Here is a 17,529-nt window from a genome sequence, read left to right as displayed (position 1 = left end):
GGCGGATGGGGGGGGGGGGGAGGCGGCGCCGGACCCTCCGCCCGCACCGGCGCCCTGCGCCTGCGCGCGCCGCGCGCCGCTATTGGCCGCGCCCCCCGCGGCCGGTCCGTCCCCTTGTCGCCCCGCCGCGCGCGCTGCCCGCCGCGCGCCCGCGTTCCGCCGCCGCGGGAGCCTGTGGCCTCCGCCGCCCGTTTCGGGCTCCGGCCCCGCCGAGGGCCTGGCAGCGGGTGAGTATCCGCCTCTGCGCTGCCCTTTCCCCTCCCGCGGGTGGCAACCGGCGGGGCGAGCCGAGGGACGCGCTGTGTGCGTCGCCTATTGGCGTCCGGGTGCCCGCGGGCCTGGAGCGGGGTGGAGCGGGCGGTCCCGCATGGCGGCGGCTCCCTTCGCTCCCGGGGCCCTTTCGGCGTCTCCCCAGGCCGCGCAGGCTACGGCCTCGCCTCCCCGGGCGCCTCCTCCCTCCCTCCCTCCCTCCCGCCTCTGTGCTCATCCCCCGCCGCCCCCGCGCTTCGCTCTCACTCGCTATCATTTACTAATTTTACCTTTTTACTGTTATTTACTAATTTTACCCCTTTACTCATTGTTATTTTCTAATTTTACCTTTTATTTACTAGTTCTACATATATATATGCACATATATGTATGTGTGTGTGTATGATATATATGTGTATATATGCACATGTGTATATATACACATATACATCTGTGTGTATATACATAGACACATAAGCACGTGTATGTGTGTATATACATAAACATATTTAATATACACACACACACATATATAAATACACACACACAGAGATTTCCTCCCCTAACAAAGGGGTGAGCCCCAGCGTTGTCTCTGGGGTGAAGCGATTTCACAGAGGGGCAAATATTTTAGGGGGTTTCCTTCTCTTTCTCCCTGCCACCCCAGTACTTAATTCATTTTTCAGTTCGGTAATTAAACAGGGACATTCCCCTGAAATTAACGTGTCTGCTGTTTTAGGAAGGGATCAGCCCTCGCTGGGAGAACACGGCCGCCCGAAGAGGGCGAGTTGGCATCCTGGCCGGCCACGGGGTGACTTTGTTCGTCAGGCTCCTAATTAGCCCCACGCGGTAGGATGCTCCTGCACAACCTTTCGTTTTGCCATTGGACTTTTATATTTTTCTGTGAGTTTTCACAGGTGTAGAGAATCAAGTCACATTTTAAAGCTCTTTTTTATTATTATTACTTGTTATATCTGGTCAACGCTGTCTTGGCCAAGCCAGGAAAGGCATCCAGCCTGAATGGACAGGGCAACATTTGCCTGTTCCACCGCCTTTTTTCGTGACTACAGCAGTTCGTCTCACACAGCATTCTGCCTCCCAACAGGACACGTGGACTTTATTGAAAAGGTAGAATCATTCACTTACTCAGACTTTTTCCGGGATTATTTGATTCCCAACCATCCCTGTATTTTCTCAGCTAAATTCACAGAAGGCTGGGGCAGCAGGAGAAATTGGGTTACTTGGGATGGGAAGCCTAACTTCGATTATCTGTTGCACAAATTTGGTAAGTCATGACTTTATTAATACCAAATTGAAACATGTACGCTGAATGCCAGTGAGCTTTTTTCTTATTTAGGAATTGAAGCACTAGTGAAAAACAAGTAATTTTTCCGGACCTTTTTCTAAGTTAATGCATTCATTTTCTATATTATACTTTTTGTTTCACTCAGATTCTAATCTTGAGTTTATTCCATTAATGAAATAAAACTGTGATGTCATCTAAACATACCAATTTATGTGCCTGCTTAATTTAAACCAGAAGCAATCCTGTGGGCCTAAAATATTGAATGAGCAAAGAGGAAAATATTGTGTCATTACAGTGAAATATCTCAGAGTATGTCTTCAGGCTGTGAAACATTTTTGTAAATGTTTTGTAAAACATCAATTGTTCTGATCCCACGTGAACTCAGAAAGTTTATCTTTCAGGAGAGGCTATAGTACCTGTTGCCAACTGTGATGTCAAGGAGTATAATTCTAATCCAAAGGAGCAGATCCCTTTCAAGGAATACATAAATTACTGGAAAGAGTACATTAAAAATGACTATCATTCATCTCGAGGGTGCCTTTATCTGAAGGACTGGCACCTGAGCAGGTAAGAGAGAGCTCTGGAATCCTCTGCGGGCTGCTAACAGTGGAGAGCTGCTGCGGAGCCGTAGTACTCATCTTTTAATGCCTGGGCCAGTGCTATTTGTTAGCACCTTCCCAAGGAATTATCATTCTTGCACTGCATCACTCTCAGGGTTTCACACATAGCAAGATTTTTAAATGGGTTGCTGCTTATTGAAGAGGGTGACGTTCCTGAGCGCTTACATTTCCACGTATGATGTTTTAAATGACTATATGGTATCCTTGTGGGAACTATATGGTTGTACCTTTGGCTTTTGCTTTGGCTGTTACAATGAAAACCCTAGATCTTAGGAAGAAAGGGGACATTCACAGTTGTGTTTAGTTCAGTGAGCATTCTGTCCTTTTTCTGTGTGAGTTATAATCCTATAGCAGTTTTCTTTTCAGTTATTCTCAGTTTTTCATATTCTCTTAGCTTTCTACAGATTTTCCTTCTATTCTTCCAACCTGCTGCAAGTTAGTTGGATGTACTCTCCATTCCCCATGTCTGTCTAGGTTTTTTATCTCTTTTCATTCACTTTTCTTCTGTAAATATGTCCTGCTCCTAATTCAACTTTCTTGTGATCAGCCCTTGTTGTGGAACCCTTGTTTTCACTTGTAAGCATGTCACTAACTTACAATAGAGGAAATTAGTCAGTCACCACCTCTCTCTGTCTGCTTTTTCCAGATATCTGTTGTGTGGCTTGCCACAAAGAGTGGCCTCGATAGGAATGGGGCCACATATACTGTGGGAGGAGGTCAGATATTTTTAAAAGTCCTACAGCCTGTCTTCCCTCCTAATGATCACACCTCCAGTCTGCCATCCAGTTGTACAATAAGTCTTGCAGACACTTCCTCTAAAGAGAATGTGTTCATCAGGGACTGTCTTTGCTATTGTTAAATGCATTATCCCAAATAGTTCTTAACTTTCACAGCTTTGCTAGAAGAGAGAAAAGCACCGTTATGTGCATTTTTGCGTGTTTAGACGGAAGAACTTGGAGCTGTGAGTGACACAAAGAACATGGTAGCATACCATGAGTGGTATGCTAAAGACTTGATTGGTCTCTGTTTCTGGGCTTGGGGAAACAATGTAGAAGGAGAAAACAGTGCATTTTTCTGAGACCCCTTTCCAACACATTTATCTTTTTAAGAGCTTTCCCAGAACAAGATGTTTACACAACCCCTGTGTATTTCACGTCTGACTGGCTGAATGAATACTGGGATGCTATAGGTGTGGATGATTACCGGTTTGTCTACATGGGACCTAAAGGTTCATGGTAAGGCAGCTTGGTTTCTGTCCTCCTTACATACTCTTTTTTTTCAAGAGGATCTAGAGGATTATCACATTGTATTTCAGGATAGCATCAGGCTGCAGGGACAGTGTAGCCATGCTGCGTGGTGCTGTACCTGAACCTAGTAGCAAGCCTTGCTTCTTTAGTGGTTCATTTGGTTCTGGATATGAGCTGTCTTTCTGCAATCAGCTAAAGTGTTTTTTGCTGCTTACTGGCACAGAGCATTTCTGTCCTTGAACTGTGGCATGGCATATGCACACAGAATCTACAAAAAAGTATCAGCTAGCCCTACGTTTAGAACAGTGAAGCCTTGGGCGGGAGCAGGCATCAGCCTCTTCTGATCCACAGAGATAACAGAAGCCTGGGAGGGACACTGATGAGTTAGTCAAGTATTTTGCAGGTGGAAAATGGAATCTGACATGCGTGATAAAGCAGCATTTACAGTATTCTAGTCAATTCACATCATAGCATCTCCTACTATTGAAGTATCTAGGGGACAGATTCCAAAGTAACTGATGGAGAAGTATAGAGGATGTAAAACACTGCAAAACTGGGTAGAGTGGCCTTTTAATACTTACAACAGTAAAAATTAAGACCAATCTTTGGATTCAGATTTGTCTGCATAGTGAAAGTTGATTTCTGTGTGTATATTTGAAATTCATGTCTGCCGAAAAACTTCGGGCTTATCTTAGGGGTTTTAGGCACTGTCTTTACTTAAACCTTTGATTTGGCCCACAGGACTCCATTCCATGCCGATGTCTTCCGTTCCTATAGCTGGTCAGCCAATATATGTGGGAGAAAGAAATGGTTGCTCTACCCCCCAGGACAGGAGGAATACCTAAAAGATCGCTATGGCAGCTTGCCCTTCGATGTGACTGCACCTGGTCTTCAGGACAGCAGTGTTTACCCTCGCTACACCCAAAGCCAACCCCCTGTTGAAATATTACAGGAAGCAGGGGAAATCGTCTTCATCCCCAGTGGATGGCATCATCAGGTTTACAATCTGGTAAGATAACTGATGCTAATCTTTTCGTAACACAGAGATAATCAGGCAGCTGACTTGAATCAGATCAAACCGATACTGCTGCAGCATATTGTGGACGCCAAAAGTCTGACTGAGTTGAGGAGAAGTAGACACAAATTCTTGCAGGAAGGGTCATCTTTGGCTACTCAACATGATGACCAAGAAAAAAATCTCGAACTCAGAAGCTCCCCAGATCATTGACCATTAGAAGCTAATGTAGAATTAGTGTACACTAATTAGTGTACACTAGAACTAGTGTACAATTGGAAGGAGCTCTCTGCACACTCTTCTTATTTTTCCTATGAGATGCTGCTGGTCACCAAGACACAGAATGTTGGATAAGATAAAATTATGCTGGATTGTTAATCTTTGTTTCTAACTATACATTGTAATTGACTGATGAAAATGCTAACAAAACAATTGGTTTTCATGGTTACAATCTTGTTCCTTTCTTCCACTGTCTCTTCTCATTGTTACCCCTGCCTTCAACAGAAAAATGTGCTCAGAGAAAGGAACTAGAGACGCTTGCTATTTTACAGAGTGAAACAAGATTTGATTGTTCAGGGACATTAGAAAGAGCCAGCCTTTCAGCATAATAGTGATGCTGGTCCCCAAAGAAACATTTTACTTGCTGGAGAATGTGATTTTACTTGCAGCACCAGTAAACTTACAGTTGTTCTCTCACGCTTTTCTAAGTAGAGCTTAATAACTGTTTATAAACTCCCTTTCTTCAGGAGGATACCATTTCTATTAACCACAACTGGGTGAATGGCTGCAATGTGGCTATAATGTGGTGCTTCCTGCAGGATGAATTAGCAGCTGTCCAGCGGGAAATCAATGAATGGAAGGATCCTATGGATGACTGGCACCTACAATGCCAGGTATAACAGGCAGGCACGCAGGAAGCCAGCATCGTATTATTTGGAGGGGCATGCATTTAAGGGATGCAATGAACCTTATTCGAGCTGTAAGACATTCAAGTCCTTAACTTCATACCTAGAATTAGTGCACACTTCTGAATAAACTAGGGAATAGTGACAATTTCATTTCTCAGGAAATGTATTGCTTTAGTAAGATAGTGGAAGGCTTGTGTCAGTGTATATTTGCTATGCCAAGGCGGTTAGGATGTTGTCTGAAAAACTAATGCTTCAGCTGGTGTTCCTCAATCATTAAGCACTGGCATAAAGATTAATCTCTTATGTAGAATCCACCTTCCCCTACATAAAAGACAAATGCTTCTTGTAAACAGCAGAACTTGTGAGATCTCCCCCTCCAGACAGGAGGAGGAGTTTGAATTCCATTCACTATGAAACCCTGAATCTGCAACAAGCAAAATTAAGGTGAAAGTGGCAACAGGCTCTGTTGCAAGTTGCTGGTTTTAGAAGGCATAACTAAATGGAGCAGTGTTGTATCTTGTATCTCTGAGCTCTTAACTATGAAGCACATGTAAAGTTTATTTCTGGAGGCTGTTACTGCTGCTAGACTGATACCCTCCAAAAATAGCTTCAAAACCGCAGCCGTTTAGCAGTAATAAAGCCTGTGTTGCTTTTGGGGCTAATTAAATTTCAAATAAGACAAAGAATTTTTGTGCTGTTAGTCATCAAGGAATTACAAAAGAGATAATTAAAGATAATTAAACATAGTTATTTATGATTCCAAATAGTTACTAGCTTAATAAAAATGTTCCTGTAATTCTTACTGTAAATAAAAAGGAATTGCTTCCTTTTCAAAGCTGTTTTTTTTTCCCCTCCTCAGTTGATCATGAAGTCTTGCACAGGTATAGACTATAAGGAATTCTACAACTTCCTCAAAGTTATTGCGGAGAACAGGATTTCTGTCTTGGAAAATGGCCTCGATGACGAAGCTTTAGCAAAGAACACTCCAAAAGCTGCCATTTCTACCCTGGGCATGCTCCATGCAGTGTTTGATTTAAAGAGGACTGTGAAGGTGCTAACATCATTGAGTGCTAATGAGGATTTCAAGAAACTCGACCTGACGTCACTTTCTCCACCTCCGGAGGCATTGCTCCACCACTTGAAAGCAGCAATAGATACAGCACTACTCTAACTTCCTATTTATTCAGTTCTTTGTAAAATGAACCTTTTACAAAATTAGTGTTTATAGAAGAGTGACTCCTCCCTGTTTAATAGCTGTTGCAATTTAAGTACAAGGAGCCTTAATACAGTGTGGGGAAGGATTACATTCATAAGAAGACTGAATGCTTTGTAAACTGCCAACACTTGAGTATCTAGAATAATGGTGTAGGGGGAAAAAAAGAAAGAAAATGGAAAAACCCAAATAATGTTGGTATTGTAGAGGCTGATAAATTGATTCCTGCTGGTGAGTATGTATTCAGTGAAGGCAAATGAAAATTCTCTGTGGAACAAGCTTTGGTCTGGCAGGGCTCAGCACCAAAATTACAGTGGTCTGCACCATCCTTCCCTCTGTTTCTAAAAGAGGTGTGCAAACACCTAACTTGTACTGCAGACTCCAGCAGTTAATCTCTGCTGTCTCTTCTCACAGCCTCATTGCTTTAAAAGCTGTCCTGCTTCTCAGAGTACCTCAGCTTTTTTTTTTTTTTTTTTTTTTTTTTTTTTTTTTTTTTTTTTTTTTTTTTTTTCCATGTGACAGGATGCTAGTTATTTAGCTCTCCTGAAGGCTGAGCTGGCTCAACAGCTGTAGCTTAGATATGCAGGAGCTCTCTGTCTTAGTCTACTGAATAGTGACAGCCCTCTACAGCTGAAGGTCTCTGCTAGCCTCAGCCTTCATCCTACTTCAGACCCAGCAGGATTAGATTTACCATACCAGGAAGGCAGAGCCCTGATAGCAAAGCTACCACTAATAATTTTCTCACATAATTCACCCAAGCTCAAAAGGAGAAGTGTGAATGTACTCTCTCATTGCTATAACGTGGTTCAAGGCACAGTTTTCTTATCAAGCAAAAACTTGATTAATCAGAGAAGCTAGCAAATAGCCTCATACTATCTCCTTTTAAAAAAAAAAGCCCCCCCCCCCCCCAAAAAAAAAACAAAAACAAAAAAAACCCATGCTTTTAACACACCAAATAGCACTACTGCATGGTTACAAAGCACAGTTTACAACCTGAAAGCTACCCTTTGGTACCTTGGGCTAAAGCCCAAGCATTTCCCATGAAGTATCCCTCTTGTGGTTTCTGGTTGGCAAGAAAGCCCAAAGCACAAATGGCCACATACTGTTAACATAGTTGCCCTTTAGGGCTCACTTGAATTATTGATCCAAAACTTCCTCACCTCAACCACAGGTGACCAGTATAAGCAACCTTGTGTAGAAAGTGCAATACTAGAAGTCATTAGTAGGCTGAAAAATTGCCTTTTTCTTTTTTAAGATAGTCCTTTGGAATTTGTATAGTGCATGCACTTTGCATGTCATATTTTGTAGTAGGTGTTCTGCATTGTGAATAGGAAATGGTACCTGAAATTAAAATTAATATCCAGGGTATGGAAAAATGGAGTGTGGAGAAAACATTTTTAACAGCTCTAACTACATCTCAGTGATTCAACCTTCTGGCAAGGTGTTTCTTTGGACTGGAAAATTGCCAGTTTTAAGCAACTCTGAAATTAAATGTTCACAGCTGTCACTTATGGCTGTTTACCTTCTCAAAGTCAGGCAGCTGGAGTTTTTTTTTTTTTTTTTTTTTTTTTTTTCTCTGTGAATAGGATGAGATTTCGTAGAGGTTTTACTAGGAACAACAGTTAAAACGGACAATCAGGGTACTGGTAGGAAAACACTTTTTTTGGTCTTGTGTTCCCCAGTCTCACTGCATGCTGTGCAACTGGTGCTTGCACCAACCACTCTGCAAAAGTGTCTTCAGCTCTGATGATGTGACAGCCCTCTTTCACAAGGCCTCAAGTCATGGTATGATCAGTGGGGGGGAAAACTGCATGAAATGAGCTTAAAATTTAAGCTGGTTCTCTTCATGGATTCTGTAGAGAACAAAAGTGTGAGATCTGGCTTTAGGTTCTCTTGTGGTTACATTAGGAAACTAATTCAGCGTTCATCCATGACTGATCAAGGCATCAGGGGAGCCACAGATGTCCTAAAGACAAAGGGTGGAAGTGAAATTCTCCAAACAGTCAGAAGACATCAAGAAGATTGAAATGAAGACAATATGCAAGCCTGGAATCTCTCTTAAAAATTAAACAGCTTTATTTAAATAAAAAGTTACTATAAAACATACATTAGGAATACTCTGATACCAATATATTAACTATTGTAACCAGTGTACTATTTATTAAAGTATAATACTTGTGATAAACAGGAGGAAACAGTCCGTAGAGTTTTTGGAGTGTTTTTTGTTTGTTTTCCTGAAGTTACAAACCTGGAGAATTTGATGTCAAACCATTTAAAAAAAAAAAAAAAAAAAAAAAAAAAAGGTTAAAACCTAGTTCAAAAGAGCTTTTGCTCTAATAAGCAATTCATTCTTTACTATTTCCATCAGAGAACTGCAGGCTACCAAATATCCCTTGGCCTTTTATAAAGGCATTATAAAAAACAGCCTAATTCTAATCTGATTTGTACCCCTCCTGGTGGCAGTGGGTGGTCTGTCGGCACACAGCTGTGCACCTAGGAGAAGCGGCGTTTTTGCAGGAGGCCGGGTGTTTTGATGCGTTCGATGCTCGCCAGGAGTTGAGATCTGTCACCCCAGACGAGCGTTGCCTCCTTTGTACAGGGCGCGCGTGAAGCCCCCGCGGAACAGCAAAGCAGCACCAGCGTGTTCAAGGTGCAAGTGTGACATCCCTGAGATTAAACAGGATTCTGCAGAGTATAAATATACATTTTACAAGTATCATAAAAATAAAGTTAGTCAACAGCAGCTTTACAGTGCAATAGAGAGGTACTGAGTTTGGCATAGTTAAGAAGAACGGAAAAATATTCTTCTTAGTGATACAGGAGAAGCCTCCACACTCCACAAAAACGGTGGTTTATGGGCACTGAGAGGACTTCTCATGTCCCTGCCACATTTCTACCATCCAGGAATGGAGTTCCACCAAAGCAATTCTTCTGGGTTCATTTTACCGTGTTCTATAAAATAACCTCTTCCTTATGTCAGTTCACCAGTGCAAAATCAAAACAGCAACTGCGAGACCAGTTAACTGGTGATTTTAGAGGAAGGAGGCAGACTGCTGTTTGCGGGGAAAGTGAGATAAACGTACAAGGCAAAAGAAACCTTGCCTGCTTTCCACAGAGATTTCCAAACGCAAGCTGAGCTTGCGTATCAGAGGCTGTCAGCCAACAGCATCTGTCCGCCTGTGCTTTACAGCCGTAGCTAGTCCGAAAGAAAACCCAGCAAAACTTTGCTCTGCCTTTAGGTCAATAAAATAAAAGCAGCGCCGAGTTTCACCACGGGAAGAATTTCTAAGGGGAAGCTGAAGGAGAAGTCCCAGCACGCTCCCAATAAAACAGAAACCCTCGTCTGAAAAATAGCCACTCTTCCCTTCCAAAAGGCAGCCAGAACAGCGGCGACTCGACTGCTTCTTCATCCACCGGCGGTCGGCAAAGCGCGCGGCAGGGACGACCCGGTGGGGTCCCGGCTCAGGGGCTGTGAGTCCCACGGCAGTTCTCTCGCTGATGGAGTCGCATCCTCTGAATGTGCTCGTAGCACGACTGGGCGAGAAACAGAACCACCCATTAAGGACAAGGGGGTTGCGCCAAATTTTGGCCGCTCGCACGTCTAGTGAATCTCCAGTGTCCCCATGGCACAGAAGATTCGATCTGCATGTCATAAATTAATGATAAGCATAGTCTGTAGACTAGAAGGAAAATAATCTTCTGTGTTAGACACGTAAACACCCTTCTAATATTAAATGAGAGTAGAGAGCATCAGTGTCTCCACGCTACTTCTGCTGCGTCAGTAAAATACTACCATATCCTTGTGATTTCTGAGAGGACTTTAGGTTATGAATTTCTGTTCTTCTTGGCTAGCTCCTTTGCAGGAAACCCGGTCCCATTTGGAAGTTCTCACAGACCTGACAATTTTGACCGCAAAAATACTTATTTTGCGCGTTAGATGGTTTCCAGATTCAAACTGACGTTGGAATTGGATAGATCTCACTGCCTTTGAACTTCCCTCTGGTGTATTACTGGCAGTTTCTTTTCTCCAATAATAAAAATCCCACAATATCTTTGGACAAAGGACGTTTTTTCTCCCCTTCTACTATTTAATAAAGTCCTACTGCAGCCTGCAACTGTCACCGTCAAAAGCTTTTCTTTACCTCCAGTGCTGTTAGCAGAAAATCGTACAGTCCTCCTTGATTGGTGGGGTCCATCAAGTCTCTGATCAGATGGATTTCAGCTCCCAGGTGCTGTATTCTAGGAAAAATAAGCAGTCACAACCCTTTTCACGATTCTCTGGGCACCTGCATTTGTGGCAGTACATTGGAAATCAGATTATGGAGAGAGGGACGCATGGATCTGGAAGTTCATGACCATGATCTGCCAGAGGCTGAGTCTTTGAGGTATCCTCCATGACCGGACCTCAGAGACATGCATAAATTTTCATAAGAAAATTAAAAATACTCCATTTCACATGCTAAGTATCTCTTATGCCCTTCCTCTGTCATCTACAATCGATAATAATCCCTACAGATATCCATCCAACAGGAGTGCAACATACAAAAATACTGCTGGATTTTCAAACTTGGCCCCAGGTTTAACCACTTCACCCTTTTTGAGGGCACTAAGCACATTCAGAAAGTCAGTCGAGGACTTAAACTCCAACTTGACAGAAAAAAGACTCAGTTTCATTTCATTGAATGTAAGCAGGTTCCCGCAAGTTCCAGAGAAAGCCGCACAAACGCAGCCGCTCTTTGCAGAAATGTATTACGTTTACACCCACTCCTACACAGGAAAAGTCTAACTACCAGGCGTTCAGCGTTCAAGGCCTTCCCAAGTCTCCAAACTGGATGACAATTTGTGAACGCAAAATAAAACAGTTTTCTCAAGAGGTTACAACGGCAGCAAGAGACTTGAGTGACTTCCCTTAAATCAGAAAGCAGTAAGAAGTCGCATCCCGTTCTCTTCACGCACAAGCCAGGGCACAAACCAGTCCAACAGCCTCTTGCAAACCCCTTGGCACAAAGAAACAAGCAAGTCCAGCCCAGCCGTTAAAGGCAAACACTTCTACTGAAATGCTTTTCAACTCTCTCCTTGGACGACACTGTTGAGGAAGAGCGCGTTGAAATGCAGCCCTCGGTGTCTCATTAAAGCCGTTCTGCCTAGAAACGTGGCTGGCTTTTCTCTGAGCGAGCTCGCGCGCAGCACCGGGAAATGAAACGCTTCCACTTACTTGGCTCGTGATACGACGTACATCAACAGCGGCAGCAGGTCATCCATGGGGAGCTTGTAGTCCTTCTCCACCACTCGAGACACAGTGTTCTCTATCTCCTCATACGTCTTCTGGAGAATCATCAGCTTCTCCCGGGGATCCATTGTGGTGCTGTCAGTGTGAAAACAGCCATGTAAAAGATGCTTCCACTGCACAGCGACAGAGACAAAGCAGCAGCACCAAGAAACCTCAAAGCAGGCCTTCACGCTAAAAAAAAAGGGCTTGTCAATCACCTCTCATGCCTGCACCAAAGGGGTCAACAAGGTGGTCACATGATTTGCTCGCCTTAGTGTCAAGCGTTTTATTTTAGACAGGATTAAAATGAGTTTCAGACCCTAAGATAAAATTTAAAGGGCATGAGATGAACCACTTTTGGCAGTTCTAGCAGGAAATTGCTCTTGCAAGGGAATAATACGTGTGTCACATCTATAAGGTTGGTTCTTCTGCCCATAAATTCCTGCCAGGGTACACATCTCCCACGCTGCTTTCCCCATAGGACAAGTCACACCGGCTTTCATCTGGAGAGCTCTTCCAGACAGCATACACAGAGACCAGAAGTTCCCATCTGCAGGGTCCCACAACACTTCCCTGTTCTTCTTCTCCTTTCCATTCACTACTGTAGCATTATCCTCTATGCAGGCCCTCAAGCCAATAAAACAGGCAAAATTTGTTAAATGGTGCTCTGCTTTGCTTCACTGTCATCTTGGTGTTCCACATCGGTTGGATAACCCTCATACTGCTCCATCCACATGTCCAGAGCAACAGGCTCTATCATGACTTGACAGTCACAATTGGGCCAAATTTGTTATGTACACTCCCATGAGTAAACTCCATTTCATTAAAGTGAGCTTTTTGCAGGAATAGCTCAGTAAAATTAAGTTTAAATATTTTCAGGGGAGGATTGCATTTAAATACACTAAACATAGTCTGGACTTCTCTAGAGCAAAATACTTTCTCTTCGAAAGTTATTTTTTTAAAAAATAATATCACAAACGACATTTCTTTAAATGTCTTTAGAAGTTTAAGCTTTCAGCATAAGCCAGATTTGCTTTTGTAAAAAGGTGTAAAGTTCTGGTATTTCTCAGAATATGTAAAATCCCTGTCAGCTCTGATTGCTGATAAGTGGTTATGGAAGGTGACTTACATCAGCTTCTGCAAGCACTCAGTAGCAGACAGGAAACACTTGTCCTTGATAAGGGAGCGCCTCTGAAAGGGAGACAGGATAATATATTTCAGGAACATCAGTAACATCTCCCGCTTAGCATTTCTGAGTCCATTGCACCCATCTGCAGCTGTTGTTGCCCCTCTAGTTATTTAGGTGAAGCTCCATCACTAGCTAGTACCAACATGTAGCCCTACTCTGCCTCACTAATGTGCCAAAACTAGCTCTTAGGGCTCTTTCTTACCTGGTTGTTTGTCAGGGTGAGATCTTTCAGAGGCCACAGATGTCTAAAAGGAGATTAGAGAAGATTTAGAAGGCAGTTAAGTCTTAACTCCACTCCAAGTTAGTCTTGACTGCTTTTTAGTCTAATTCAAGGTGACATGAAAAGCCTTGTAGGTGCTCAAGGCTGAGTTCTCTCCTGTTGTTACATGGCTACGGGAAAAATTAAGAGTTCAAATTCGTTGACTTGAGCATAGGATTCACATCACTCACAAATGCTCCTGTAATCAGTGGGGAGTTTAGATGCAATTCATCTCTCTGAGTATCTAGATTCCAAGTCTCCTGCTACACCCTGCCTAAGCTCTTAAGCTAAAGATTATGCTATGTTAGAAAGCACCATATGCCTCTTGAGTTCAAGTCATAAACCTTCACATATCACTTCCAGAGACGGACCTCACTGCAGGAAGGGGTGAAGGAATGTCTGTCTCCAAAGCCTTTCCCCTATTTTGAGGCTGAGCACCCATAACTCTTGCAGCAGGTATCATTTGGTGAACATTAATAATCTTTATCTGATTATTCCTAAGCTGGAACAAACCAGTGTTTTGTGAATTAGACAAGATGATTTTTGTTGAAGGAAAAAGAAAGCCAGCATACAAAATAGCAGCTTTCCATAAGTCAGTGTTGTCCTTCCAGACACAGTATCGCAGGCATGCTACGACAAGCCTTTTTGCTGCAGCCTACAAAAAACCTTAGCTCTACAGCTGACATAGCATGTGCCCAGGAACCAAGACGTTATAACATCCCTTTCTCCCATGCTATCAGAGCTTTCCCTGGCTGTTAGCTCCCCATCACAGGATATGCATCCAAGGATGAAAAAGGTGACTTACTTCTGCACATCCAAAAACTCTAGCAGCTTGATGTCAGGAAACAGACTTAGGTCCACGATCCCTTGGCAGTAGAGGTCATCTTCTCTTTCATGATAGAGCATGTAGAGCATGAAGAGCTCAGGGTAGAAGCACGGCAAGATCAGAGGCAGGACGATACTGCAGGCCTTCTGGTCACTACAGCAGAGAAAAAGGAAGCAGAATTCTACAGTGAGATCTTTAACCTTCATATTACCGAAAGCGGTAGCTACGCAGGACACATCCAAACCCCATAAGCCAAGTCTTCCACAGTTATCCCTTTCTGCACTGTGGTCCCTATTTCCAGGCCTGCCTACATCTCACTGTTGATATGGAAGTCCCCATCCCAGCATTGACTAAGTTCCTAGAGCTAAAGCAAAGCATGTAGTAGCACTGGGACCGTTGTCTCACACACAGCCATGCTATTCCACGTTTGGTGGTGTGGGTTATCTTGCAAGGCTCTGCCCCACACAACTCGGACTCTCCACACCTTTTATTCTTCTACAGAACATGATCAGAAAAAAAGTTGCTCTCTTTCTTCCAGCAAAGAACCATGAAAAGCATACTGACAGCTACGCACTCTTAGAGAAAATTGTGGGCACTAAACCCAAGTCACATAGGACAGCTCCTGACAAATATGACCAGTTCACTACTGAATGTATTTTAGAAGCACCCCATAGGCCCTAGCAGCTTAAAATTAAACAGCTAGCGGTGATACCTACTTTGTCTCTCCATCTACACTCTTTGCAGGCAGTTGGCCTTTCTGTTCCAGCGCAAGACAGAGCAAACCCCTAGAAGATAAGCAGAATCAAGGTTTAGTTCTCTTATTTATTTATTATTAATGGTCATTTGGCATTCACAGATGAGGAGCTTAGCTGCCTCAGCAACAAGTGGGATATCAGCACAGCTCTTTGGAGTCCTTGTAGCGCTGCTTAGGTCTCTTCAGAAATTTGAAATAATATTTTGTATTGGAGGCATCTTGCTTTCTTCTACATCGAAGCCCCGGATTAATAGAGTCTTATCCACTGTCTCTAGCTCCAAGAGTCATACCCTGTTTAATGATGTTTTATGATGTTTCACTATACGAAGGAATTCTCTGTCACCAGCAGGAGCTTCCAGAAGATGCATTAGTGTTTTGAAGAGTGACTAGCTTCTAAAGGGGGGAAGTGGTCACTCTGGAAAACCGCAGTTTCATTGAACACCAGTCCCTGGTACCTCCATGCAAAGGACATGAGGTTTCAGGATCTACCACACCAGCCAATTCTCTAATCGATCTGGGCACATTAGAGAACATACAGAATTGTCCTATTTAAAAAAAGTCTCTGCTCTAAAAAGCTAGCTAGGAGGCATCTTGACATTTCCAAGCCAAAGCTGTTTAGTCTTAAAATAGAGGGGAGAGTTGCCTCTTTTGGTGCAGAAGTAGCAGCTTAGAAAACGTAGTGCTAGAGCAGAGTAAAGTGCCTTTCCCTCCCCACAACTCACCTGAAAGATCTGGAGGTGTGAAGCAGGCTTTCAAATGTACACTTACAGCATATGCCTTTCGCTGGCTTTGGAGAGAGCCTGGGCTACACCTACAGACTGGCAGCACAGTGCAAAGGCCTCCTTCCCTCACCCACATTCACACTCCAAATGAGCTTAGTTAGTGAAAATACATCTTTATTTAGCACAGTTCTGCAGCAAGTCTCCCAAGAAATATGATGTGAAATAAAACAGCCCTGACACCTTAAAAAATTATCCTAACAGTCTACTTCACAAGCCCTCTAGACTCATATCTCTTGCAAGTGCTGAATATGCTTGACTTACTGGTAAAACTCCCATATTTTCTTTGCATAGTACTTGATTTCCTCCTGTGCCATCGTCAGCAAGTGTCTACTGGCCCCAATCCCAGAATATGTTGCCTGAAAAGCTATCATCAAGGCCTTCAGCAGCTTTCCCAGCGGGTGCAGAGAAGACTTCAGCGCCTGCACAACAGAGGAGGAAAACGAAGCTTTGCAAGTCAGCCCCTGCCATTAACAGAGAACATCCAAAGGCAATCCAGCCATCAGCAAAGGAGGACAAGCCTAGAGGTAATCAGCTATAATCTCGATCTATTTTTGATGCCAGAACCCATCCTCCTCCTATTATTGGGCAGAAACGCGCTCAGTAGAAACTGCTATATTACATAAAATTTGCTGCGATACCCGAGAGAGAGCAAAGGGTGCTCTGGGGAATGGCTGGTTGAGTGAAAAACAGCCACTAAAACTGCATGGAAGTTTGTTAATCATTTCCAGCAGCTGTTTATTCCCTAGCACAGAAAAAACCAAGATTGAAGCTTTATCATCATTTCGTAGATACAAAATGAGTCTCCAAAAAGCCTGCAAGATAATCTCCCTTCTTCGCATGCACGGATGTTCACACATAAATGAGAGAAGACAAGACTCAAAGCCATTGGCTGCTTTGTATATGCTATTAGCAAGTAACAGCAAACAAGAGAACCTACATCCATGTCTGGTGGACAGATGTGGATGTTTGGGATGTTTAAACCTTACCTTGTGTAAATAACATTGCAGTGACTCCAGTTCCTGGTGCTGAATTAGCTCTTCAAGAATATCTTCCATCTTCCAGGACACATCCTCAGTCCCCCTAAAAAGATGAAAGATGAGGAAGGAGTTATCCCTTTGTATCTCAGATCTTTCTTTCTACTTTCCACTGTACGTAATTGCTCTATCACTTCCATCTAGATGGAGTTCCAAAAAAGTCTTTCTTGTCACAACTAGATTGGGTTAGCTCTGTTCTCCTGAAAAGCCCCACGTTTTTAAATAGAAAGGCCTCAGCTATCCACAATAGCTGTCATTACCTAAATTCATCACATTTTGCTCCCTTAAAACCAGCCTAAGTTGCTTTATGAGCATACTCATCTGATCTATTTTAGATATTTACTTCAGGGGAGATAAATTGGGCCTTCATCCACCGATGGCATCAGCAAACAAACAAAAGGAGCCGGTAACACCTGGCTCACATTCAGATGCCTGCATTTAATAAGGTGAATCCCACCCAGATTTTCACATGTAAGAACTAGCCTCAACAGCCCAAACTTAAATTCAGGCTTAAAACTCATCCTCCTCCAAGAAAGTGATGCTGTCTCATGGACAGGAATACCTGGAGAATGAAGGAGTTCCCGACTCAAACGCAAGGCAGACTCAAATGTGTACCACTATCCTCTGTATACAAATGAGCTCCTCTCTCCAAACGAGGGTGGGCAATAATCACCTTTGGCAGAAGAGGTACTCCTGAGATTTCCGCAGCTCCTTGCTCGACTGTATGTGGAACCCCGTGAAAGACTCCTCCGTTTCCTCCTTACAGCCAGAATGGATGAACTCCAGGAACTGGTCATAGATTCCTTTCCATCTCTTCTCTACAGGAAACTCCTCAAGGCCCAGCTGACTGCACAACATGAC

General features: G+C 43.3%; 2 protein-coding genes across 11 annotated transcripts in view; one reads left to right on the top strand and one right to left on the bottom strand.

Annotated features, from left to right (window-relative positions):
• Nucleotides 1-149: 149 nt before the first annotated feature.
• Nucleotides 150-7,029, top strand: JMJD4 (jumonji domain containing 4). 3 transcript variants are annotated; one of them, XM_062568685.1, is made up of 8 exons: nucleotides 150-227; nucleotides 986-1,095; nucleotides 1,249-1,531; nucleotides 1,954-2,119; nucleotides 3,282-3,407; nucleotides 4,161-4,428; nucleotides 5,181-5,327; nucleotides 6,202-7,029. In XM_062568685.1, the coding sequence occupies exons 3-8, from the start codon at nucleotides 1,267-1,269 to the stop codon at nucleotides 6,511-6,513; spliced, it is 1,284 nt and encodes a 427-aa protein (XP_062424669.1). In that variant the 5' UTR covers nucleotides 150-227; nucleotides 986-1,095; nucleotides 1,249-1,266; the 3' UTR covers nucleotides 6,514-7,029. The 3 variants fall into 3 exon arrangements, with proteins under 3 accessions (XP_062424669.1, XP_062424668.1, XP_062424671.1); XM_062568684.1 differs by lacking the exon at nucleotides 150-227 and having other exon boundaries at nucleotides 623-1,095; XM_062568687.1 differs by lacking the exon at nucleotides 150-227 and having other exon boundaries at nucleotides 623-1,095; nucleotides 1,245-1,531.
• A 1,584-nt stretch (nucleotides 7,030-8,613) lies between these two features.
• Nucleotides 8,614-17,529, bottom strand: part of ALS2CL (ALS2 C-terminal like) — a 46,629-nt gene continuing 37,713 nt past the window's right edge. For all 8 annotated transcript variants that reach the window (XM_062568681.1, XM_062568680.1, XM_062568678.1 and 5 more), the window contains 10 exons: nucleotides 17,342-17,515; nucleotides 16,621-16,714; nucleotides 15,896-16,053; nucleotides 14,815-14,883; nucleotides 14,078-14,251; nucleotides 13,216-13,258; nucleotides 12,954-13,015; nucleotides 11,771-11,920; nucleotides 10,698-10,794; nucleotides 8,614-10,089 (listed from right to left, as the gene is read on the bottom strand). In XM_062568681.1, the coding sequence (XP_062424665.1) occupies nucleotides 10,018-10,089; nucleotides 10,698-10,794; nucleotides 11,771-11,920; nucleotides 12,954-13,015; nucleotides 13,216-13,258; nucleotides 14,078-14,251; nucleotides 14,815-14,883; nucleotides 15,896-16,053; nucleotides 16,621-16,714; nucleotides 17,342-17,515 (1,093 nt within the window). In that variant the 3' untranslated portion in view covers nucleotides 8,614-10,017. The remainder of the gene's footprint in view (nucleotides 10,090-10,697; nucleotides 10,795-11,770; nucleotides 11,921-12,953; nucleotides 13,016-13,215; nucleotides 13,259-14,077; nucleotides 14,252-14,814; nucleotides 14,884-15,895; nucleotides 16,054-16,620; nucleotides 16,715-17,341; nucleotides 17,516-17,529) is intronic.

This window comes from Rhea pennata, chromosome 2, assembly GCF_028389875.1.
Source record: "Rhea pennata isolate bPtePen1 chromosome 2, bPtePen1.pri, whole genome shotgun sequence".
Classification (NCBI taxonomy): domain Eukaryota; kingdom Metazoa; phylum Chordata; class Aves; order Rheiformes; family Rheidae; genus Rhea; species Rhea pennata.
Note: the sequence above shows the minus strand (reverse complement) of the source record. Positions and strands in the feature narration are given on the sequence as shown.